At 39.4% G+C, this 17,649-nt stretch overlaps 1 protein-coding gene across 1 annotated transcript in view; it reads right to left on the bottom strand.

The window, feature by feature from the left end:
• The window catches only part of CDHR3 (cadherin related family member 3), a 97,984-nt gene extending 80,668 nt beyond the window's left edge, over positions 1 to 17,316 (bottom strand). Inside the window, exon 1 of the mRNA XM_073623551.1 lies at positions 17,166 to 17,316. Within this exon, the coding sequence (XP_073479652.1) occupies positions 17,166 to 17,214 (49 nt within the window). The 5' untranslated portion in view covers positions 17,215 to 17,316. The remainder of the gene's footprint in view (positions 1 to 17,165) is intronic.
• Between the last annotated feature and the right edge of the window lie 333 nt (positions 17,317 to 17,649).

Here is a 17,649-nt window from a genome sequence, read left to right as displayed (position 1 = left end):
GTTCATTATCTGGCTAACAATAATGGTTGTCATTTTGATTACATGTCCCCTATAAAATGCTTTGGAGATCTGGGAAGTGGGACATATAGGTTGTTTGAGATATGACTTTTGGGAAAACAGCACATCTGCTGCATTCTGTATAAACCAGAACATGATGGTAATGAGATGAGCAGAAGGGACATTGTGGGATAAGTATGGACAGAGAAGATATAAATAAAAAAACACAGATATAATAAAAACTATAATAACAGATTTTTAGTGTTGGCGGGAATTATGGTTGAAGATTGTAGTATACAAAACTTTCACCATTGTTTTATTATATATGTGATTTCACACTAGGCTGCGGTAAATCAGCATTTGTCAACCAGCCAAGAAATGCAAATGTATTCACTAGACAGTCTGAAAACAATAAAGGTGCAACGTGGAAAATACCAAACTATTAAGTTCACAGTGTTCACAGTCCAAAATAAGGAAGGGAGGAAAGATAAAAGACTAAACACTTCCAGTCAGGGCCAGTTCTGACATTCCTTTCCCACATGTAAAAATCTGCATTTTTTTAGGAAACTAATTTTTTAAGCTGAAGCCCTAGGCAATAAAATGGTGGGTGTTGCACATTTTCATGTCACACAATATTTTCGCAGCGGGTTTTCAAACACAATAAAAAAAAATACACTTTAATGAATTTTAATGCTTAAAAACACAAAATAATATCTGATTGTTTGGTAAAATATAAAAGATGATGTTATGCCGATGAAATACATACCAAACGTGTCACACTGTAAAACTGCACACACCTGTGGAAAGGCAACAAACTATGGTACCTAAAAATCTCCAGAGGTGATGCTTTAAAAACCTTTACAGGTTACCAGTTTAGAATTACACAGGAGGTCTGGCACTAGAATTATTGCTGTCCCTCTGACATTCACAGAAATACCTCACATGCGTGGTGTGATCACCATTTACATATGCATGTGGGACCGATGCTTACTATTGCCTTTGCAAGTGAACACGGTGGAACGGGACGCTTTAAGAAAAAAATCTTTATTATTATTTATTTTATTACATTTTTTTAACACTGTACCTTAAAATGTTTTTTTATCAACATTATTGCTATCACAAGGGATGAACAACATCCTTTGACCTCTCCTCGGTTTGATCTGATGCTTTCACAAGTCGATAATGCCTTGTTTACATGAGACAAAAACCAGAAGTGACGAAATCTTTGTCATTTCTGGTTTCTGATGTCACACAGTGGGAGGAACAACATTAGTTCCTCTTGCTGTGTGCCTGGAACCAGGTGCCACCTGTTGCATCCTTACCGGACTCCCCGGTCAGATGGGAGATGCCTGTAAAAGTAATCTAGTGGCTATATAGCTGCTCAGATTACTTTTACTCATATGTTACATACTGTGACTTGAAAAAGTATTCATACACCTTGAAATTTTCCACATTTTGTCATGTTAAAACCAAAAACGTAAATGTATTTTATTGGGATTTTATGTGATAGACCAACACAAAGTGGCACATAATTGTAAGGTGGAAGGAAATGTTTCAAATAAATATCTGAAAAGTGTGGCATGCATTTGTATTCAGCCCCCTTTACTCTGATACCCCTAACTAAAATCTAGTGGAACCAATTGTCACCTAATTAGTAAATAGCGCCCACCTGTGTGTAATTTAATCTCAGTATAAATACAGCTGTTCTGTGAAGCCCTCAGAGGTTTGTTAGAGAACCTTAGTGAACAAACAGCATCATGAAGGCCAAAGAACACACCAGACAGGTCAGGGATAAAGTTGTGGAGAAGTTTATAGCAGGGTTAGGTAAAAAGAAAACATCCTAAGCTTTGAACATCTCATGGAGCACTGTTCAATGCATCATCCGAAAATAGAAAGAATACGGCACAACTGGAAACCTACCAAGACATGGCTGTTCACCTAAACTGACAGGCTGGGCAAGGAGAGCATTAATTTAGACAAGAGGCCCATGGTAACTCTGGAGGAGCCGCAGAGATCCACAGCTCAGGTGGAAGAATCTGTCCACATGACAACTATTAGTCGTGCCATTCACAAATCTGGCCTTTATGGAAGAGTGGCAAGAAGAAAGCCATTGTTGAAATAAAGCCATAAGAAGTTCCGTTTGCAGTTTGGGAGAAGCCATGTAGGGGGCACAGCAAACATGTGCAAGAAGGTGCTCTGGTCAGATGAGACCAAAATCTAACTTTTTGGCCTAAAAGCAAAACGCTATGTGTGGCGAAAAACTAACACTGCCCATCACCTCAAACACACCATCCCCACCATGAAACATGGTGGTGGCAGCATCATGTTGTGGGCATGCTTTTCTTCAGTAGGGACAGGGAAGCCGTTTATAGTTGATGGGAAGATGGATGGAGCCAAATACAGGGCAATCTTTGAAGAAAATCTGAGTCTGCAAAACACTTGAGACTGGGGTAGAAGTTCACCTTTCAGCAGGACAACGACCCTAACCATACAGCCAGAGCTACAATGGAATGGATTCGTTCAAAGCATATTCCTGTGTTAGAATGGCCCAATCAAAGTTCAAACCTAAATACAATTGAGAATCTGTGGCAAGACTGGAAAATTTCGCTCTCCAGATGTGCAAAGCTGGTAGAAACATAGAAACATACCAAAAAGACTTGCAGCTGTAATTGCAGCGAAAGGTGGTTCTACAAAGTATTGACTCGGGGGGGGGGGGGGGGGATACAAATACATGCTACACTTTTCACATATTTATTTGTAAAAAATGTTGAAAACCATTTTCCTTCTAGTGGACAATTATATGCCACTTTATGTTGGTCTATCACATAAAATTCCAATAAAATACATTTACATTTTTGGTTGTAACATGAATTGTGGAAAATTTCAAGGGGTATGAATACTGTACGTAAAACAGAATGCAATGATTTGCAAATCTCATAAACCCATATTTTATTCACAACAGAAAATAGAAAACGTAGCACATGTTTAAACTAAGAAAATGTACCATTTAAAAAAAAAAAGGTAATTTTGTAATTGATGTCGGTAATATGTGTAAAAAAGTTGGGACAGGGGGCCATGTTTACCATGGTGTAGCATCCCCTCTTCTTTTAACATCACTCTGTAAACATATGGGAACTAAGGAGACCAGTTGCTGGAGTTTTTGGAGAGGAATGTTGTCCTATTCTTGCCTGATATAGGATTCTGACTGCTAAACAGTCCTGGGTCTTCTTTGTTGTATTTATTTATAAAGGTCTGGTCTGCAAGCGGGCCAGTTAAGCACCCAGACTCTTCTACTATGTAGCCATACCATTGTCATGGATGTAGTATGCAGTTTAGCATTGTCCAGCTGAAATATGCAAGGCCTTCCCTGAAAAAGACATCATCTGGATGGAAGCATATGCTGCTCTAAAACTTGGATATATTTTGCAGCATTGATAGTGCCTTTCCTGATGTGCAACCTGCCCATTTCATATGCACTAATGCACCCCTACACCATCAGAGGCCTTAGAACTGAATGTTGATAACAAGCCGGAAGGTCCCTTTGTTCTTTAGTCCGAAGGACGCAGCGTGCATGGTTGCCAAAAAGAGTGTTAAATTTTAATTTGTCTAACCACAGAACAGTTTCCACTTTGCAACAGATGGTAAATGAGCTTTCACCCAGAGATGTTTCTGGTTCATGTTTAGATATGGCTACTTTATATGATAGAGCTTTAACTTACATTTTTGGATGGCACGGGGAACTGTGTTCACATGATTTTTGGAAGTATTCCTGAGCCCATTCAGTGATATCCACCACAGAATTATAACTGTTTTTTATGCAGTTCCGTCTGAGGCCCCCGGGCATCCAGTATTGCGTTTTGACCTTTCCCCTTGGGCACAGAGATTTCTCCAGATTCTCTGAATCTTTTGAAGATATTATGTACTGTTAATCATGATATATTTAAAGTCTTTTTATTTTATGAAACATTATTCTGAAATTTTTGGCAATTTTTAGATGCAACTTTTCACAGATTGGTGAATCTTTACCCATCTTTATTTCTGAGACACTCTGAGGTTTATTTACAAAAGCTGAAGAGTGCAAAATCAGACTTTCCTTCTGCATGGAAACCAATCAACTAATCTCAGCTTGTTCAATTAAGCTTTGGCAATAAAACCTGAAAGGCTAATTGGTTTCTATGCAGAAGTGAACCTGATTTTGCACTCTCCAGCTTTAGTAAATAAACCCCTCTGACTCTCGAGGATGCTCTTTTTATACCCAATCATGTTACTGACCTGTTGCCAACTAACCTAATTAGTTGCAAAATGTTCTCCCTGCTCTTCCTTGTTAGCACCACTTACTTTTTTGCCCTGTCCAAACTTTTTTGAGATGTGTTGCTGATAAACATTTCAAAATGATATTATTTATTACTTAAAATGGTATATTTTCTTACTTTAAACATTTGTTATGTTTTCTCTTTTCTATTGTGAATAAAATATGGATTTATAAGATTAACAAATCATCCTGTTTTTAATGTAGATTTTACAGTTTTAAAGTTTTTGGAATTGGGGTTGTAAAGAAATTCAATTTGGATTTAGAGCATCTCCGACAGATAGACAAGCGTACTAATTCTCAAACATGAGCAGTTTGTTTTCACACTAGTATGCATCAAGGAAAACAAGAGGAGCCAATTGTTCAAATGCACTCTATGTAGGCTGGAGTGTTCCTTGGGCACTTGCTTACAGATCTTTAGTTACTCCTTGTTCTTGCCTTGTTCTACTATAGCATCCTGATATCCACTGTGAGCCTATTTATTGGGCCTAGATTTTTCTTTACTCTTTGGCTTGGTGCTTTGACTGCTGATTTTGATTCTGAACTTAGGCTTGTCCTCCACCTACCTTTTCATCTTTTGAATTCCTAAGCATCATATGAATTTTAAACCTACCTTTCTACCTAGAGCTATCTAGTGGGGAAATTAGATATTTTTTTAAATCAATGAAACTGATGAAAAAAATCAATGAAAAACATTCCTGAAAACATTTAGAAAATAGCTGAATAACATGATTTGTTTCCCATTTGCACAGAACAAATGTACATTCACTTTCACTGGACAAATTTCTATGCAAATATTGTATAAATATATCCCTTAGGCCCAATGCACACAGGACATTTTATTTCCTCCCCTCGACGCCTATGCTCCAAGAGAGCAAAAAGCAGCATTAAAAACATGCTTAAAGCCAAACTTTGCATGTACACACATCAAGTGCTTGAGCGTTCATCCATTCCATTGGCCAAAATAATATTTTATTCTGGCCACTGGAATGAATGCCCAAGTGCTTGAAGTGCCTAAACACATCTAGCGCCAAAGCGCATTTAGATGTGTTTATACTCATTTAGGTGTGCCAAGCGTTTCTTGACGCTGAAATGCTCCTCTCCTGAGTACACTGGCCCTGGGTTTCTTTCCTGCCTCTAAATGCATGTAAATGCCTATGTGTGCATCGACATATAGACTAACATACAGAGGCATTTAGTGGAAAAATAAAACACAAAACGCCCCTAAAAGCAGCATTTTTAACGCTCTGCATGCAAGAGGCCTTAGTACCACACTAATCATGAACCATCCTGCCTGACCTCTGCAGCATGTAAGAGTAACCACTCTGATCACTTATAGATGCAAGACGGCAATTGGTTGACACATGTTTGTCACACGATTCAGAATATAGTTCCTCTTTTTATAATGAATTGTGTAACAGTTAGTACATTTTTATTCTCCTTAAGGTATCATTCGTAACACACATGGAAAACAGGTGAAGATAACCCGTGGGAAATCCATGTGGATGCAAACAGATCCAAAAGTGTGCCCTCTAGATGGTCAGAGCATATTAAATCCATGTGGAGCGTTGTTCCACATGTAGCTATCCTGAATGGCCACTATGGCCCCTCACTTTTCCTGTCTTGCAGACTTCCCCAATGGTGCTTTTAAAAGGTAATCAACTGGAAAATCTGGGGACATGCGAAAAGAGCCCAATAGTGCAAGATTAAAGGTACCATTATAATGTATTTACTCACATTGGGTTTACTGCTACCAGTATCTCTGAATACTCCCAATCCAGGTTTTCCCTCATTGGTTTTCTCATAAGGACACTAAGAACATACCACTATCCTAACTATGGCACAATTCAACATCCTGACTTTGTACCATGAGGTCTGTTGATCAATTTGTTATCTTGCAGGTGTACATGAAAGAGTGGAGTGATTACTCCCACATGCTACAGAGGTCAGGATGGTTTCTGATTAGCGTTACGAAAAGGGCTTGTTTATACTTGCTGCCCTCTGAAGAGTTATTTGCTGTGGATCACTTTTCAGAGGGTGTTTGACAGGCAGTAAGGTGGCTTTATGTTTCCATCTCACTGCCTGTTTTAACCCCTAAAAACCTGCAGAACTGTGCTGCAATTGCAGGCATTGAAAATGACTACAGCGTGGTCCCATTTGCTTGAACACGACAGGGAGGGACAATTTTTTTCTGTACCGCAGTGCAAAGCTTTGTGCCCATAGCGTGTGTATATGGCTGCTTTTGCAGCTTGGGGGGGGCTCTAAATACAAGGCTCAACTCCTGATTTTGACCACCAATCAGTCCACTTGGAGGTGGAACCTGCTCTATTCTTAAAACTTAGTTTGCTGAATGTTTTCTAGGAAGTATGACTTCATTTGAAAGCAAATAAAACGCCCACATATTTCAAATGAATACTGTTGCCTAAGTATAACACTGAAGTGACATGTTGCTTGTGCTTACTTCACTAGTACTTATGCTACAGGTGGTTGCAATGAATGAAAGCTGTAGTCTTCTTCTCTGCTGCTGTGATACAATATACAGTATTAGAAAGTTATATGCAAACATATATCGTTTCTAAAGCTGTACACACTAAGAAAGTTGATTGCACCATTGTCAGTCTTTGTAAATAGAACCAAAGCTGCCACTAAATTACATTTGTCATTCGTTGAAATAGTGTCAAAAGGAATACGTATGGAATCAGAACATGCAACTTTGAGTTGTCATTATTTCCATAACACTTATTCTTTTTGTACTGCTAGTAGCTCAACATACAGTATATACAAACTGAACTAATGCATAATGGAAACTAAAAGGATACAATATATTAGTACAGGATGCAATAAAGTGAATACATTTTAATTTTCTTACCATAGTATAATGCTTATGGCCAGAGGCATAACTAGAATCTTCAGGGCTCCAGGGGAAGGAACCATTAAGGGCTCCCACCAGGGGCGTTGCTAGGTCTACAAAAGATCACGGGCTAGAGCCCAGAGCAGCGAAATAAAGAAAGTCATACGCTTCGGTGGGCATACACATGTATATAATATACATATGTGTGTGTGTATATATATATATATATATATATACAGTGGGGCAAAAAAGTATTTAGTCAGCCACCAATTGTGCAAGTTCTCCCACTTAGAAAGAAGAGAGAGGCCTGTAATTGTCAAATTGTCATCTTAGGTATACCTCAACTATGAGAGACAAAATGTGGAAACAAATCCAGACAATCATATTGTCTGATTTTTTAAAGAATTTCTTTGCAGATTATGGTGGAAAATAAGTATTTGGTCACCTACAAACAAGCAAGATTTCTGGCTCTCACAGACCTGTATCTTCTTTTTTAAGAGGCTCCTCTGTCCTCCACTTATTACCTGTATTAATGGCACCTGTTTGAACTTGTTATCAGTATAAAAGACACCTGTCCACAACCTCAAACAGTCACACTCCAAACTCCACTATGGTGAAGACCAAAGAGCTGTCGAAGGACAACAGAAACAAAATTGCAGACCTGCACCAGGCTGGGAAGACTGAATCTGCAATAGGCAAGCAGCTTGGTGTTAAGAAATCAACTGTGGGAGCAATAATTAGAAAATGGAAGACATACAAGACCAGTGATAATTTCCCTCGATCTGGGGCTCCATGCAAGATCTCACCCCGTGGGGTCAAAATGATCACAAGAACGGGGAGCAAAAATCTCAGAACCACAAGGGGGGACCTAGTGAATGACCTGCAGAGAGCTGGGACCAACGTAACAAAGGCTACCATCAGTAACACACTACGCTGCCAGGGACTCAGATCCTGCAGTGACAGACGTGTCCCCCTGCTTAAGCCAGTACATGTCCGGGCCCATCTGAGGTTTTCTAGAGAGCATTTGGATGATCCAGAAGAGGACTGGGAGAATGTCATATGGTCAGATGAAACCAAAGTAGAACTGTTTGGTAGAAACACAACTCGTCGTGTTTGGAGGAGAGAGAATGCTGAGTTGCAACCAAAGAACACCATACCTACTGTGAAGCATGGGGGTGGCAACATCATGCTTTGGGGCTGCTTCTCTGCAAAGGGAACAGGACGACTGATCCGTGTACATGAAAGAATGAATGGGGCCATATATCGTGAGATTTTGAGTGCAAACCTCCTCCCATCAGCAAGATCATTGAAGATGAAACGTGGCTGGGTCTTTCAGCATGACAATGATCCCAAACACACTGCCTGGGCAACGAAGGAGTGACTTCGTAAGAAGCATTTCAAGGTCCTGGAGTGGCCTAGCCAGTCTCCAGCTCTCAACCCCATAGAAAACCTTTGGAGGGAGTTGAAAGTCCGTGTTGCCCAGCGACAGCCCCAAAACATCACTGCTCTAGAGGAGATCTGCATGGAGGAATGGGCCAACATACCAACAACAGTGTGTGACAACCTTGTGAAGACTTACAGAAAACGTTTGACCTCTGTCATTGCCAACAAAGGATATATAGCAAAATATTGAGATGAACTTTTGATATTGACCAAATACTTATTTTCCACCATAATTTGCAAATAAATTCTTTCAAAAATCAGACACTGTGATTGTCTGGATTTGTTTCCACATTTTGTCTCTCATAGTTGAGGTATACCTATGATGACAATTACAGGCCTCTCTCATCTTTTTAAGTGGGAGAACTTGCACAATTGGTGGCTGACTAAATACTTTTTTGCCCCACTGTATATCTATATATAAATATATATATATGTATAAAATATCATTACATAGTACGGATCCCCCCTTACATCAGGTTCCCCAGAGAGCCTCTCCTAACATCAGGATCCTCAGAGAGCCTCCCTACTTACATTATGATCCCCAGAGAGCCCCCCTTACATCAGGGTCCCCAGAAGCCACCCCCCCTACATCAGGGTACTCAGAGAGCCCCTCCTTACATTAGGGTCCCCAGAGAGCCTCTCTTTACATCAGGGTCCCCAGAGAGCTCCTCCTTACATCAGGGTCCCCAGGGAGCTCCTCCTTACATCAGGGTCCCCAGAGAGCCCCCCTTACATTAGGGTCCCCAGAGATCCTTCCTTACATCAGGGTCCCCAGAGAGCCCCCCCTTACATCAGCGTCCCCAGAGGGCCCCTCCTTACATCAGGGTCCCCAGAGAGCCTTCTTTACATCAGGGTCCCCAGAGAGCCCCCCTTACATCAGCGTCCCCAGAGAGCCCCACTTACATCAGGGTCCCCAGAGAGCCCCCCTTACATCAGGGTTCCCAGAGGGCCCACTTACTTCAGGGTCCCCAAAGGGTCCCCCCTTACTTCAGGGTTCCCAGAGGCCCCCTTTACTTTAGGGTCCCCAGAGAGCCCACCCTTACATCAGGGTCCCCAGACAGTCACCCCCCGCCAGAGGTTCCCCTGTACCTGGCTGGTCTCCGCTGTGCACCTTGGACCCCCAGCACATCTCTGTACCCCCTCCCACCTGGGAAGAGGTGGGAGGAAGTGATTGGCAGCTCTATGGTGTCCACGGGCGTATCCACTGGAGTGGGGAGGGGCCTCTGACCCGGCCATGTATCATCAAGAGTGTAGAATCAGAGCGACTCACTGAAGAGTGAAGCCGATACATGCCCGGGTCAGAGGCCCTCCCCTCTCCACTGTATACATTCAGAGAGGGAACTACAAGTCCAAGGAAGATCCCGCCGCCCGTGGACGCCATACAGCGGCTGATCGCCGCCTCCCACCCCCCCCTGCATGTTAAACAGACAGCCAGGAGTGCAGGGGGAGATACCGGGCCCCCCCACAGCAGCAAAATGGCAGGGCCCAGTCGCAAGTGCGACTGCAGTGGCCCCTATAGTTCCGCCACTGCTTATGGCAAAGCCAACAGTCAACCCTCATAACTTCCGCACAAACTGAAAGTGCTTAGGTTTGACCTCATGTTATTATATAGTTTTGGTAAATCTACAGGAACATTGTACAAGAAAACTGTAAAATGAAGAATGAATTTCTTTCCTGCAATTTAGTTCCTCCATGGGTTGCAGGAAAGAAATTTGCATCATTCCCCCACTGTCGAGCAATTGTCTATTCCTGGGGGGGGTTGGACAGGGGGGCAGGCAGGGGAAGCTGCCCCCACGGGGAGAAGACAGTGATTATCACTAGCAGCTACAGCAGCCTCTTGCGATAATTGCAAGCAAATCCAGCAGGTTGTACCCAATTTGATCGTTTGATCGACTTGGTACATTCAGCCTGCCTTTAATGGTTTAAATCTCAGCCAGTTCATGCTGAATCAGCCAAGACTAGAACTGTCTATGGCCGGCCTTAGCCTAAGACAAATTAAGAGGATTTGCAGATTCCTCTAGACAACAATGGAGAGAAGTTAAAGATCCCTGTGTAGACAGTGTCAACCTTGCCTCACACAAATGAAGTGATCCACAGATCCCTGTGTACAAATTGTAAGAGTCACACAAGTAAAAGATTTCCACAGATCCCCCCCTGTAGACAGTGTAAGCCTCGGACGAATGGAAGATATTGTGTAAAAATAAATATGAGTCTTTAAATCTGAAAATATACAAAAAATTCCAAATAATTTAAGTATTTTTTTTTAAAGCGCAACTCATATTTATTTTTACACATTTTAGTAAGTGCAGAAAGATTGAGCACTTTTTAAGCAGCAGCTAGGTACCACATTTTTTTGCATAGCGCTGATATATTTTGTATAAATGTAGGATATTCACAAATCCCAAATTAAGAGGATTCACAGAACCAGTTCAGAGAATGTAGGCCTCATACAAATGAAGAATATTCATATATCCTTGTGTATAGGGAGTAAAAATTACACAAATGGGTACAAATGGAGAGGATTCACAACTTCCAATGTACAGGGTATAGGCCTCATACAGATAGAGATTTTTCAGATCCCTGTGAATACATTGTAATCCTCACAGAGTTAACAGGAATTCACAGATCTCTGTGTAGAAAGTGGAAATCTTATAACATTAGAGAGAAGTCAAGATCCCAATGTACAGAGTGTAAGCCTCATACAAATAGAGAGAATTCACAGATCCCCATGTAAACAATGTAAGCCTCATATGAATGGAAATGATTCACGGGTCCTCATATAGTCATATACAGAGCATAAGCCTCACACAAATGTAGAGGATTCACAGATCCCATGTAGACAGTGGAAGCCTTAAAGGCGTACAAATATGATATTTATCACCTCAAATATAATATTAATGTAAAGATTTTTGCTTATGCTGTAAAATGTCCTTATTCAAGTGAAAATCTTACATCCACGACATACACTCAGTATATTACTAGTGAGCTTGATAATATTTGTGCCCAATACACTTTTAAATTGGCAGACTACAGCAATGTGAAGAACAAAGATACGAGACGGCAGTCAGAAGACCCAGCCAAAATACGATCATTCATTATTTATTACAGGTAATTATGTAGCGCCGACAATTTATCCAGCACAACAATCAAAATTTCCCATTTAGTGATCCGATTTCAGTACATTGAATTCTGGATGGTTGTTATATGTTAATTCATTTGCCTATAAATGTCAATAAATAGCTATGTGTAATACAACCTACAGTAGTTGGATTTTAGTTATTTGTCTCCAGGACACTTTTTTATATCGTCCTTTAGAGAGCCGTTATTACCACCTCAAATAATAAAGATAAGTTCAGTCTGCGTTTGGTGAAATTTTCGTTTTAAAGTATTTTTCACTCTTAAAGCTATACATATGAAATCAATACCAAAATAGTGTTAACACCTCCAAAAGAAAAGTCATGTTGCCTTGAGCCCTGAACAATATTGCTTTTACATCGATGAATATGGGCCTGATTTATAAATGTGTGTGAAGTGAGAAGTATCTCTGACAGTCTATTACCCCACACCAGCCAACCAGGGACGTGCAGTCAGGAGAGGCAAGTGAGGCAGAGCCTCACCTGCCATGAACATAAAAAATAAATAATAATTTAAAAATATATAAAAGAAAAAATCGCGCTTTGAAGGTTGTAGCTCGGCGACCTGAGGTCACTGAGACCGCAAAACTTTGGGGCTCCTACGACCTATGGTTCCAGAGATATGGGGCTTCTTGAGCAGCCTGTCAGAAGCTAAATAGAGAGCAGCCAGTTTAAATATAAGCTGGCGCACTCTGTTTGCAGCAGACTGGGAGGATGGGAGGATGAGCTCACAGTGCCTCTCCTCACTTCTTGTCAGAAGCACTGAGTTCAATGGACAGCTTGGAGTACTGGACCAATGGTAAAGTACAATTAGCCCCAGCTGTCCAATAAAAATGCTGCAGTGGAGGCTGTCCTCTCACTGCAGTGTCATAGAAGGGGCATGTGTCTAAAAGACAAATGCTCCCTTCCAGCCCAGCCCTCTTAACTACAAGGACATAGGCGTGCGCAGGGGGTGTGTCAGGTGTGCCGGGGCACACCCTAATCTACCGGTGCCACACAGATTCCCCTATTGATATTTCACCAAAGCCCCCCAATGCAGCTCCTAAAAAAAATTGTAAGTAATAAAAAAATAATAATTAATAAACTACTACTGACACCAACTTCTGACCTACTAAAAAGTCCACTGCTCTACTGACGCCATCCACTGCCCTACTAACACCATCCATGTTTTAATACATTTTTGGGTGCACACCCTAATGCAATAGGCTGCGCACACCTATGTACAAGGAACATATATAAGTTTATGGGTATAAGATGCACCTACAATTCTATGTTTTTCTCACACAGTTAAAGAGAGAATGAGAATCTGCTGCTGTTGAAATGGTACTGTTTTAATCAAGCTAAATCATATATTATTATGCTATATTTTATAACATAATAATGTATTATTTATCTATTTACTGTGAAATTACTGGTTTGAAGTTATAGCTTCAAACTTCAGTAATGTGTCCGTTAAGCCACCTGCTTTAGTACAGTTTTTGAAAATATAGTAAATTGCCTTAAAAACAATATATAATAATTATTTGTATATTACTTATGGTAAGTAACCCCTTGACACCCAGGCCAATTCTGACACGTCTCTCCTACATGTAATAATCATAATTTTTTTGCTAGAAAATTACTCAGAACCCCCAAACAATATATATTGTTTTAGCAGACACCCTAGGGAAAAAATGGTGGTCGTTGCAACTTTTTATGGTACACGGTATTTGCGCAGCAATTTTTCAAACTTTTTTCTTTTTTGGAAAAAAAACTGTTTAATGAATATAAAAAAAAATAACACTAAAGATAACCCGTTTTTTTTGTATAATGTGAAAAATAATGAAACGCAAGTAAATAGATACCTAACATGTCACGCTTTAAAATTGCGCACACACGTGGAATGGCACCAAACTTCAGTACCTAAAAATCTCCATAGGCGACACTTTAAAATTTTTTACAGATTACATGTTTAGCGTTACAGAGGAGGTCTAGTGCTAGAATTATTGCTCTCACTCTAATGCCCCGTACACACGGTCAGATTTTCTGACGAAAAATGTTCGATGGGAGCTTGCTGTCGGAAATTCCGACCGTGTATAGTCTTCATCGGAGTTTCCATCACACAAAATTTGAGATCTGGATCTCAAATTTTCTGACAACATAATCTGTTGTCGTAAATTCCGATCGTGTGTACACAATTCCGACGCACAAAGTTTCACGTATGCTCGGAATCAAGCAGAAGAGCCGCACTGGCTATTGAACTTCATTTTTCTCAGCTCGTCGTACGTGTTGTACGTCACAGTGTTCTTGACGTTCGGAATTTCCGACAAGATTTGTGTGACCGTGTGTATGCAAGACAAGTTTGAGCCAACATCCGTCGGAAAAAATCCATGGATTTTGTTGTCGGAATGTCCGATCGTCTGTATGGGGCATAAAGATCGCAGCATATGTAACCTGTGTGTATCTGGCTCTGATACTAGCCAGTGCTTCACCAGCCACTCACCTCACCGCACGTCCCTTCAGCCAACTATATTCTTGCTTTGCTCCCACATAATACAAAGGGAAAATGTTTTTTGCTGTGACACTTACAGTTCTTCCTTTAAACACTTTTTATACATAATGGGAGGCCATTTTGTGTACCCATCACTTACTATTATAATTCTCTAATAACTACTTGAGCACACATATCATAGAAAGAAAGCAGCTTCTCCCAAATAAGTATACTGTTATCCAGGGTCATGGTATTCTTGGCAAATGTCAATCTCACCTGTGTTTCAATGGGGAAGCCTTGCAATTCTTAATTTCCCCACATCACTAAAGATGCCATATTATTATGGTATTTGGTATGTTATCTGTATTACTATTCTAATTGGACTTGTGAAGCATTGAGAAACAGCTTAGGGTGTTTTTCTCTGTATTAGTTAGATTTTTTTTTTTCTTTTTTGGGTTTTTATTTGTACTCTGTATTTTTCTTTTATCATTATATAATTCTTAAAAAAAAAAAAAAAAGATGTTATATTACATTCTAAAGCTGTTTATAGACCATAATATTGTGAGCCGCCATGCACTGTCATTGTGTAGACTCACGTGGACATTTAGTTTAAAACGTTTAAAATGTCAGATTCTATCACCAGTAATGCAAATCTCCACACCGGTCTTACTTAGTGGGCCTAAGCTCCACTTGCCAAATAGATGTGGACCTTTTCCATGCTTTTTGGACATATCCTAAAATTAAACAATTCTAGACCACAATTGCATGATATTCTACTGCACATCTAGTCAACTATCTACCATTAATCCCTAAGTGAAAACTCTTTGGCATTACAGGCATTCCTGGAATCAAAATTTCCAAAAGCCGCAAACAGCTTTTCACTATTATCTCCCCTAGTATCGAAAAAAGATGAATTTGCATAATTGGATTTACCCTGAGCCCCATCTATTTAATTTTTCTAGAAAAGTCATCCTTTCTGAGGCCCCTCTGCACAAAAAATCCAGGTTTAAAAACTCTTATATTTGAACCCTTACCGCTGAATTTAAAGAATAAATGGTACCTAACTAAAATCATTGCAAATGATACTGCAACTGGTCCTTCATTAAGAACGCCAAGCCCCTAATTCATCCTTAATATATGAGTCCTCTGCCCCTCTTTATAAATTTACAATACAATTTACAAATAAAATTATATACAGAACTTACACATTTCCATTACAAAAGTTAGATGCTGTAGCTGACTAATACAGCCACTGACCTGGCAACCAAACAATGAATATCTAATATCTTTCTGTTATTACAATTTCATGTTAAATTGTGTATATATTTATATGACCCACTCAAAGACCAATCTTTTTGGTCTCTTTTCTACTCCTTGCATTCTGCAATAAAATAAAATATATAGAAAAAAAAAACCTGTTAAAATGTGGAATTAAGTTTATTGTTTTAAAATGTATTATTCTTTTATATAGCTATTAGATAGCCATTAACACGAGGCCCTGATTGAATGTAGCTTAAGATCGAATGCCTCTACCAGGGAATCAAAAATGCATACTCTAGTGAAGATTTTATTAAAGCAAATTGTTCATTTTAATGTGGTAACAGGCAAGAACAAGATAAACAGCTAACAATCAGAAAAATACAAAATCTACCTTGCAGGTACTCTAAAAGAAATGAGTACCATGTTATGTGCAAACAGAGGCTTCAGAAGTTACTTCAAAAGAAAATACAGATGCTAACTAGTCTAAGTATTAATGACAGAACTGTAACAGAGATATAACTGTAAAATGGACTAATATTGTAAAGGGCCCAATATACAAAGCCTATAGTCTACCTCCATTTTTAATTGGGTGGGTCATTGAAAGATTACTATTGCATTTAAACTAGATTTCCATGATGTATTAAAAATGTCATCAATTGCGCCACCCACTATGATCCTGGAGAACTAGAGATCTGAGGGGTAGCTGCAGCCCTGCTAAGGATTTTGTGTATATAAAAGCATAAAACAGAAAGAAACTCACTTTGACCACTAAAATGGTTTCACCATTAAACAATTAAATTTTACTGAAATGTTACTAATTTTCACTAATTTTACTTAATGCAAATCAGTCATTTAAAAAAACATGCTCATATTGTTTTATTGACGTACATTTTAATTATCTGAAAAAGTATAGGGCAGTCCTTCCTAACTTTTTTACCTCCAAAGAACCCTTAAAATAATTTTCAGGTATCAGGGAACCCCTGCTAAAATTTAGCATGTCTGCAGCCCTTGGTGGTCAGTGAAAATTTTGATATACCCTAACATTAGTAATCAATATAAAAGTGACTGCTTACATTGGTTAGTGGAAAATTGCACTCTAGCTTTAGTGGTCAGGATAGATGAAAAATCAATTTGCTACAGTTTAAGGGGCCCCTGGCAACCTTTGGAAGAAACCTAGTTGAGAAAGGCTGATCTAGAAAGATAAGCGTTGCCATATAGACACATAGAGCCCTATTTCACTCTGATAATGGGACATTTGTATTCATTGAACTACTAAGGAGGTGCACAAGATGCACTGTTATAGCATCATGATATCAAGGGGACCAGTTAAACGTACCACTGCTCTTTATTCACCAGCTGACTGCCCATTCTGTACAAAATGACAAGGTGTTTCACTTTTACTTACATGCCTTTTCTTATGCCTGACACAGAAAGATTTGCATTGTCCCTTCAATTATCTAACTTACATACAGCTACTTTTTATAGAACATAAGTTACTGTTCCATATCTTCCATATCCATATCCAATTTGTCAAAAATATAAAGAAAAAAAGATTGTGATTGATACTTCAGTATTCAGTCACACATTAAAATATAACCAAATTTAGTTCCTTGTTATTAGTTTTATATTATAAACAGATGTCACTCAAAGAAGCAGTCAATACAAATTGTATGGATTTTTAATAGGAAAGTCTTCACTTACCAGGACCTATAACCCCCAGCAGAAAGAAGAGGAGTCGTACTTTCGCCATGTTCACCTGAGAGCTTGTGTTGTGTGTGTACAGTATCACAGGATCACAGAAATGACTAGTGGAATGTCTCGCTCTACCTGCCTGGCTGTTAGCTAATCTCCTCCTCTGCCTAGAGAACAAGCTGTCAAATTACAGATAAAAGCGTATCTAGGGGAGTACTTATACATCACTAATACCTTTGTTGCAACTTTTTCCTTTAACATTTACTAATACATACAGTATTTATCCACCTAATATTCTGCATTATAATAGAGTAATATCCTACATATTAGCACCAATCCTTAATATGTTCGTCTTAACACTGGTTAGAAGATAAATGCTAGAATAAACCAGAAGCAATGACCTCTTATGGATTAGTAATAGCTGTACATAGCCTAAAACATAATGGGAGGTTATGCCAGCTCACAAATTCTATCAATGAGAAAGAAGGAGAAA

The sequence above is a fragment of the Aquarana catesbeiana genome, linkage group LG03 (assembly GCF_042186555.1).
Source record: "Aquarana catesbeiana isolate 2022-GZ linkage group LG03, ASM4218655v1, whole genome shotgun sequence".
Lineage (NCBI taxonomy): Eukaryota > Metazoa > Chordata > Amphibia > Anura > Ranidae > Aquarana > Aquarana catesbeiana.
This window is presented reverse-complemented; position numbering and strand designations above follow the sequence as displayed.